The 9,861-nt window shown below is 33.4% G+C and overlaps 1 protein-coding gene across 1 annotated transcript; it reads left to right on the top strand.

Annotated features, from left to right (window-relative positions):
* On the top strand, positions 6,775-7,362 carry LOC107607500. The gene has a single exon (XM_016309449.1). The coding sequence runs from the start codon at positions 6,775-6,777 to the stop codon at positions 7,360-7,362; it is 588 nt and encodes a 195-aa protein (XP_016164935.1).

The following is a 9,861-nucleotide window of genomic DNA, read 5'->3' on the forward strand; positions in this document are numbered from 1 at the left end:
CGCCCTCGCGCCTCGCCCTCCTCGTCGAGCCGTTTCTGCTCCTCCTCCTCGTCCTCGTCATCGCCGCCTCGCCCTCGTTGTTGCCGCCGTTTCTGATGATGATGACGATGATGATGATTTTCTGAGTTCTGGGTTCTGATGATGATGATGATTTTCTGAGTTGAGTTCTTGTTTTTTTTGAGTTTGAGTTCTGTGTTTGTTTTGCTGAGTTTGAGTTCTGAATCTGAGTTTTGGGTTCTGATGAGGATAACGATGATGATGTTGATTTTTTGAGTTTTGGTTAGTGTGATGCTGATGGTGATGGAGTAGCAGTGGGTGGGAGTGGTGTTGGTATTGGTGTTGGTGGTGGTGTTGGTGCTGGTTGTGGCGGTGGTGTTGGTGTTGGTAGTGGTGGTAGTGGAGGATATAATTGTGTTGGTAGTGGTGAGGGTATTTTTGTCCAAAAAAATTAAAAGGACAATTTTAATACGAAAAAAAAACGTTAAGGACGATTCTAAATCGAAAATTAGACGAGGGACAATTTCGATTTTCACGCTCAACTTTAGGGACCAAAACAATACTTACCCCTAATTATAACAATAATAAGAAAGAACAGTGTAATAAACCAAAACAAAAAAAAGACCAAAATAGAAGTCGAAGGTTATGACAAGAAAGATAATATTAGCTATGACCATAAAGTTAACTTATATTTAAATTTGTCCCAATTAATATAATTAAATATTTATGAACCGATTCTTATATTTTTTGGTATATTTATTTATTGCTTGGTCTTTGAAGATCTGGATTATACTTTCCCCATAAAGAAAGCTCCGTTGAACTTATACATGAACGGCCAAAACATTTTTTTTATTTAAAAATTTAAATGGAATAATGGATAAGATGCCCCCTCAAGGGCTCAAACAAATCATTCGTGATTCGCCTCAGTTTCGACTTTCGAGGATAAACTATTGGGTATCTTAATAAAAATAAAATTTTATGTGGCATTCAGAATGTAACAATTTTGGAGTGTCATGTCATACTCATATGGGATTTTTCTTATCCGGGGTATCTGGCATCGGGCTCCGCTAGATTTTTAGACTATATATCGTTTAGTTTATATTCTCTCAAACCAAATGCATTAATTACAGAATTTAATCTCTTAAATCTTTTAACAAGTACTCTCAAAGAAAATGAAATAAAACGGAACATATAAAATTATAAATAAACTTTCTCCTTCTCTTTATTACTATTTGTTTTGCTGATTATATATAATCTCCCTTTTTGTATTATTTAAAAAGAAAAAATTATCAGAAAATTAGATAGAGCAAAATATCAAATTCCTTTAATCAATATGCAAATAATACTACACGTTAAGAAAAATAATTTCTTCAAAATTTAATACGGTTGTTAATCAATTTAAATAATTTCCATTGCTCATTGCATAATGTGAATAATAATTAAAGACTATAAATCTATAAAGAACTAATTCGTTTAATCTCTTAAGTTATATAAAATTGGGGTAAAACACACTAATAAATTATTTCAACCTTAAAATTATGTTAATGTCCTATTTTAATTTTCGTTACAAGCATATCTTAAATGATTATATGTAAATCGAATCAACATTCCTCCAATATAAATCGAATTAATTGAATTCGATTCAGCATATATATGTTGTAAGATTTACTACTGTTACAACATATACATACATCTAAATAGAATCTAATTGATTCGATCTATTACTGAAAAATACATAAATAGTAAATCGAATCAAGCTGATTTGATTTACTACTTGTAAAAGATTATTAACATTTATTACTTTTAAATATATTAACTTTAAAAACATAAATGTAAATGTCAATAAAAAAATACTCTCATTTGGATTCAAATAAAATATAAAAAAAATCAAAACAAATAAGAATAGAAATTCAAGTTTTGTATTTTAGTTCAAATTTCAGAAAATCTACATCTTTTTATAAACTCATGAATTTAAAACGGAACAATAAACGATTTCTAAAAATTAATTAAAAATTATTTTTTGACTCATTAACATCTAAAGAATCATCATCGTAACTTTTAATGTTAAAAAAGTTAATATAAAATATAGCCCTCCAATGTGGCATAGGGTCAAAACTTGAATTTTTTAATAGTCAGAAGTAATAGATAGTTATACATTATAAAATGACCAACTATATTTATACAATATGTAATTTGAGAAATAATTAAAATACTATATCAATTAAATTATTATTCAATTTGTGAAATTAAGTATAAAATTTATGCTTTGATGATTGTATGCTCTGAAAAATCTAAGTTTAAGTAACAAGTAACAATTAACTTAAAAGTAATAAATGTCAATAATCTGTTACAAGTAGTAAATCGAATCAAGCTCATTCGATTTACTATATATGTGTTATTCAGTAGTAAATTGAATCAACTAGATTTGATTTACTATTGATATAACATATACAGTAAATCCAATAAATCAAATTTGATTTACATTAAAAGAATGTAAATTGAATCTAATTGATTCGATTTGCATAGAATCATTTAAGACATGTTTGTAACAAAATTAAAATTGGACATTGACGTAATTTTGAGGCTGAAATGGTTTATTAATGTGTTTTATCCTAAAATTAGGGGGAGAAATTCATAATATTTTTATTGTGAAAAAAAAGATGATATAATACAATTATATTAATATCTACTGTATCTGCTACAGATTATGTAAAGAGTAGTATGCAGGTTGTGTGAAGACCAGGCTTTGACATGTGTGGCAATCTATAGGAATTACACAAATTGCGTGAAAGTCAATAGCCAGGTTGCGATATTTCTAATCTGCATGTAGGAGACAGAAGCATGCTTGAAAAATTGGAGACATTGCATGAAGGCTTTTTAAAGTTGAGGATAGGTATGGCAATTTTTTCCGGCGGGATGGATATTTGCGGGAATTTACTTGCTGGAAAACAGATTTGGGGATCAATTTTTCCCATGGAAGATGGAGACGAGGACTTGTATAATAAACGGGGTGAAGACGAAAATTGAGGTCCCTGCCCCGTGGATACCCGTATAATGTTAGTTGCAAACCATCTTGTGAACCCTAAGCCGTCATTCACAGTCCCTCTCTTTGTCCAAATTCTGATGAAATCATTCACGAAACCCTAACTTCTTGTCCTCTCTAATCCACCTCTTCTCCTAATGTCGTTTCGCCGTCTGCCCTTTGTCGTCCGCCGCCACTTTAAACCCCTCACTGTCGCTCATTAGCGCTCTTTTTCTCATCGAAATCGCGTCGCCGTCTTTGTCGTTCATCATCCATTGTCGGCATCTTCACTCTTCACATGTCCGTGAGTGTCGCCGTTGTCGTCTTCATCGAAGCAGCGAGCGTTGCCGTCGCCGTCTTTGTCGCAGCAATAAGGATTCTCTCAATGCCGTCTTATCGCAACAGGAAGGGCTCTCTCAACGTCGTCTTTGTCGTAGTAAGGAGGGTCTTCGTCGCCATCTTCGTCGCAGCAGTAAGGATCGCCGTCTTCGTCAGTTCTTCATCTGTAGTTTGCTGTTGTTACTGTATATGTGGATTTGCTGTTATTACTATCTATGTTCTGTGTGTTTTAATTCTATTATCAAAATTTCTATGGACTTATCGTAATTCATTTGTGGGTTTTCTATTATCATTTGAGTATTTGCTTTCAGATATTCCATGGCTAATGATAATTATCTCTATTTTTTAAAGTTTTTTTTCAATTTTTTTGTTTTAAAAAAATTTGCGGATATCTGCAGTTATCCAAGTTTCCGGTGAATACAAAATTTCTATTACCCGTCGCGAGAACGAGGAATAGGAGGCGGGGGACATGTCCCCGCCCCATAGAGACTCGTTGCTGTCTCTAATTGAAGGGGAGCTCGCATTGCACGTTTGCATCTAAAGTTAGAGGAGGAAGAAGAGAGAGAGTTTTTAAATTTTTGTAAAATTTTTAGAGAAATTAGAGAATTTTAATTATGTTAAAACTATGTGTGTGTTAAAACGATGCACGCCTATATATTATCGGCAAAATATATTGTTGAGCACTCTGATCGTTTTAATCATTTTAATATTTTTTAATTATTTTTAGATATTTTATAATCCTCATTGTTTGCTTAATTTCATTTAAATGATAGTAATATTTTATAATCTAATTACTTTAATATTTTTAAGTAGGCATAATTTATAATTATTGTGTAATAATTTGTAAATAAGTATTTTATAATTCTCAGATTTTACAGTTAAGTTTAGTATTTATCTTTAGTGTTTGATAATTATGTTTTATAAAATTGGATTTAAAAGTTTAGTACTTTAATAATTTACTATTTTATAACAACAACAACAAAGTATTGTCCCACTAGGTAGTTGAGGTTGGCTACATGGATCAAATGGCGTCATTGAACTCTATCATATAGCATGCTATATTTACAGAGAATCGTTTACATGTAGATCTCATTTGATCACCTCATGGATGATCTTTATAGGTCTTCCTCTGCTGTTCACCCTTGTCTATCTTTCATCTCATTCACCTTCCTGACTGGATACTCTGTTGGTCTTTTTCTCACATGTCCAAATCACCTGAGACGCGATTCTACCATCTTATCCACAATAGGTGCTACTTCAACTCTCTCTCTTATATCTTCATTCCTTATTCTATTCAATCGCGTATGATCATTCATCCATCTTAACATCTTCATCTCCGCCACACTTAACTTATGTCTGTGCTTCTCTTTGACCGTCCAACACTCTGTACCAAAAAGCATAGCCGATATAATAGCAGTGCAATAGAATTTACCTTTAAATTTTAAAATCACTTTTTTGTTATATATAAAACCAAACGCACTCCGCTATTTTAACCAACCTGTTTGGATCCTATAATTTACATCCTGTTCAATCTCTTCATTATCCTATACGATGCACCCAAGATACTTAAAATAGTTTAATATTTTATATAATTTGTTGAGTTTGGAAAACTAATATTCAATTAAAATGATGAACAAACATTATTGAAGTATTATTAAAGTGTTTTATTAAAATATTTCCAATTGTTGGTTTGATGTATTAGGTCAAGTGTGCAGGAAATAAAATAAAACAAGTTGGCCCAAGAAACAAATGTAATACCCAAGTCAATACTCCTTTTGGTCCATCAATTAAGTCAAACCCCTTCTCACATCTTTAATCCAAAATAAAAGAAAAGAAGGAAATGGCCCAAGTTCTTCAAAGCATTTTTCGGTTACCTATTCCCTTGGTTCAAGTGACACATTTTCCAAGTTCCAATTTAAGTTCCTTGAAACTTCCACCGAAAGCCATCACTTCTCTCTTCTCTCTCTTGCTTCGGTCACGTCACTCACTCTTCCAAGAAAGAAAGAAAGAAAAAGGAAAACACAGAGGCTATGGAGTTTTGAAAGGCAAAAAGAATATTGCCAAATCAAAGCAAAGAAAAGGGGATACAACTGAGTAGCTAGTCTCTCTCGGTCAAAGCACAACAAAAGTTTATTTTCTCATTTGTGCTATGACGAGGAACGAAGAAGAAAGTCACAAGGTCTCAAGCACAGAAGAAGCAACCATGGAGAATGTGAAGTCAACATGGTTCAGAAGCTCATCAACGCTTAAAATCAAAACTTGGGGCCAAAGTCAAGCTCAACGGTCAAGATTGAAGAAGCTTGCATAAAAAAGATGAGAGAGAAGAGGTGAGCATACATGCAACAAACTCAGTTGTCTCTCTCCTCTCTGATGAAGCCACTGCTAGTCTCTGATGTTGGAGAAAAAGACAGTGTTAAGATTGAATGTGTTTCAACCTTGGAAGCTTCACTCTTCTATATTAAGAGTGAACGGCCAAGGGTTGAAGGCAAGGAGAGTAAGTGAAAAGTACAGAGTTCACTCTCATAACTACCCAAGCTGTTAGAGTTATTCTCCTTCATCTAGTACATTCAGTATTTTCTTTTTCTCAATTTTGATCTGTCTAAGTCTCACTGAAAAAGACAAACATGGTGAGGTTTGTAAGAAAAAGCCAATGAGAAGTAAAAGGTAGTGAGTTAAACAGTGAGAAAAGGTCATAAGATGTCTTCGGTTTATTTTGTACATCTTTCCAGTGATGGACCCAGAAAATTTTAGGAGTGGGGACAAAAATATATACACTAAAATAAAATTTGTTAAACACTATTAATTATATATGGAGATATATATATATATTTTTTTTTTTGGTTTAAAAAAATCAAATGACACTGGGGCAAGTGCCCCCTCATTCTTAAGCATGGGTCCGTGCCTGCATCTTTCTGTTTTGTTTCAAGATCCTGTGGGGATTCTCTTGCAAGTTGGGTTAGCACTTTGCTGTTGAAAGCTAGATTGAGGTCTAGTCAAATTCAGATTGGGGTTAGAATCTGGATTTGTCCCAGATAGGATTGGATAGATCCTAGGAAAGAATTGGTGTTTGTAATCTTGAAAAAGAGATAGTAAAATTTCATCATAGTTGTGATGGAGACTGGATGTATGCTACATTGCACTAAGTAGCTGAACCAGGATACATCTGGTGTTATTTCTTCTTCTCTACTTCAATTCTGTTTCTGTTACTTAGGAGACAAAATAAAAATGTCTCTCAATTCGGTATGAGACAAAAGTAAAAATATCTTCTAAGTTTCTGTGAGAAAGTAAAAGTACTATATAGCAGAAAAATAAGCTAAGATTCAACCCTCCCTTCTCTCAGTCACTGATAACCATCAATTGGTATCAGAGCTTGGTTTCAAAGAGATCAAGCTTTGCAGCTTGGAAGAAAGGTCCTGATGGCAAATAACAGTGGTTCTAAGGAGGGAATGAACTACAGCTACTGGAAGGAGAGAATGAAGATCTTCGTTCAATCAATAGACTACAACATCTGGAAGATCATCCTTAATGGTCCCCAAGTTCCAACCAAAACTGGAGCAGATGGAGCAGTCACTCTTAAGACTGAGGCAGAATGGAACGAAAAAGATAAAAAGAAAATAGAGCTCAATGCCAAAGCTGTCAACTTGCTTAATTGTGCTATCAGTTTCGAGGAGTTTCGAAGGGTATCTACATGTAAAATAGCAAAGAAAATCTGGGACAAGCTTCAAGTCACTCATAAAGGCACTACACTAGTCAAGCGGACTAGAATAGATATGCGGAGCAAAGAGTATGAAATATTCTCCATGAAAAAAGGAGAAACGAGTGATGAAATGTTCGAAAGATTCAACGTCATCATCAATAGCTTGGATGTTATGGGGATCACTCACCCTGAACTTGTGCTAGTGAGAAAAGTTCTAAGAAGTCTCACTAAAGAGTGGAAAACAAAAGCTATAGTTATAGCTGAGAGTTGTGATGTTGATCAAATGATATATGATGATCTGAGATGAAATTTACTTGCTTTTAAAATCACTTATTTGAAAAATGATTCAAAGAAGAAAGAAATTGCTCTCAAATTATTCACTAAGTCCTTGGATGATGAATCCAGTGATAATGTATCTGACGATGAGTTTGTTTTGTTTGCTAAGATATTCAGAAAAATGATGAAGCAAAAGGAACGAAGCAAAGGAAGCAGCTCAAGAAAACCAAAGAGGGACTTAAGCAAGATCATCTGCCACAACTGCAAAGAAACTGGACATTACAAGTTTGACTATCCGAAGATGAAAAAAGAAGACAAGACCAAGAAGGAAAAGAAGAAAGGGATGATGGCCTTTTGGGAAGATTTGGAAAACGATTTTGAAGATGAGGAAGAATCAGACAGCAAATCCCAAACCTGTCTCATGGCCGATCAAACTGATGAGGTACGTTTCATTGAACCTACCACTGAAGATCTTCATCTTATGATCGATCATCTCACTAAAATACTTAGATGCTTCTTGAATGAAAATCATGAACTTGAATCTCAAAATATCATTCTAAAGGCATAAAATAGTTTTCTCAAAGATAAAATAAGGAAAGCTGAAACCGCTGTTGATCTTGTTGAAGAAAATAAGCGGCTAAAAATTGAACTTAAGAGATGTGAAAAACAATATTCTGTGATTGCATACTTAAATTGTTTTGAAGAAAATGAAACATTGCACAAAGAGGTAAAAAGTCTAAAAGAGGACCTAGCTAACTTTGCTTAAAGTTCTAAAATTTGAATCAACTTTTGGCCAGTCAAAAACCTCTCTATGATAAAGCTGGTTTGGGTTTTCACAAGAAATATGAAATATTCATTGAAAAATCTTCTTTTTCAAATATGGCTTCCACTTCGAATGACATAAAATTTCAAAACCCAACAAATCTAAAAGAGCAGCAACCAAAAAGATTTTGTCGGTTATGCAATCGGAATGGGCATTTTTCTATTCAATGTTTCACTAGTGAAAGAATGATTAGAGATAAAGTGTATAAAGTAATTGGGGACTACAATGGTCTTGGACAAAAGAGATGGTTTAACATTAAAGGATCCAAAAAGATTTGGATACCTAAGGTCATTTGAGAATTTTTGTAGGTTTGCCTAGCATCCAAAAGAAAGGACAACATGTGGTATTTGGACAGCGGATGCTCTAGGTATATGATCGGAAGGTCTACATTCTTCATCAAGCTAGACGAGTATGATGGAAGATTTGTAACTTTTGGTGACAACGGTAAAGGAAAGATAGTGGCCATAGGTAAAGTGGGTAAGAATTTCACATCCTTTATAAATGATATTTTTCTTATTAATGGTTTGAAACATAACTTGCTAAGCATTAGCCAATTATGTGATCTTGGATATTTGGTTATTTTTAGAAGATTGGACTGCTTAGTCATTTGTGAAAAAACTGGTGTAATTTTGTTTGAAGCAAAAAGATGCAACAATGTCTATGGAATAACTCTAGAGGATTTAAAGGATCAAAATGTGACTTGTTTTACCTCCATAGAATCTGAAAAATGGCTTTAGCATAAGAAATTGGGACATGCTAGCATGTATCAAATTTCAAAACTTGTTAAAGAAAAATTTGGTTAGAGGAATTTCCAAAATAAAATTTGACAAGGACATCACTTGTGATGCTTGTCAATTGGGCAAACAAATAAAATCTTCTCTTAAGCCCAAGGATGAAATCTCTACCAAAAGGCCATTAGAAATGTTACACATTGATCTTTTTGGTCCCACTAGAAGTCAAAGTTTAGGAAGTAAACATTATGGATTGGTAGTAGTTGATGACTACTCTAGATTTGGATAGTTACTCTTCGTAGATCACAAAAATGATGCTTTCAATGCTTTTTCATCTCTTTGTAAAAGAATTCAAAATGAAAAAGATTTGAAAATTGCTCATATAAGAAGCAATTATGGTAAAGAATTTGAGAATCAAGATTTTGAAAATTTTTGTGATGAATTTAGAATTTCTCATAACTTTTTATGTCTTCGGACACCCCAACAAAATCGGGTTATTGAAAGGAGAAATCAAAGTCTCCAAGAAATTACTAGGGCTATGCTTTGTGAGAATGAGGTTCCTAAATTCTTATGGGTAGAGGCTGTGAACACAGCTTGCTATATTTTAAATAGAACCATCATTAGAAAGTATTTAAAGAAATCTCCTTATGAGCTATGGAAAGGAATCCCTCCAAATCTCAAATACTTTCATATATTTGGATGCAAATGCTTTGTATTGAATAACAAAGAAAACCTTGAAAAATTTGATCCAAAGTCTTACGAAGGTATGTTTGTAGGATATTCAACTACAAGTAAAGCTTATAGAATTTACCTCAAAGGATATAGAACTATTGAAGAATCCATGCATGTGTCTTTTGCGATGCTAATGTCATTCCAAGTGCTATTTTAGATGATGATGTAGGAAATGAAGCTGAGGGAAGCCCTCAAGTGAATAAAGAAAATGTCAATTCAGGTCCCTCTATGAAAACTGTCAGTT

This window comes from Arachis ipaensis, chromosome B07, assembly GCF_000816755.2.
Source record: "Arachis ipaensis cultivar K30076 chromosome B07, Araip1.1, whole genome shotgun sequence".
NCBI classification, from domain to species: Eukaryota; Viridiplantae; Streptophyta; class Magnoliopsida; order Fabales; family Fabaceae; genus Arachis; species Arachis ipaensis.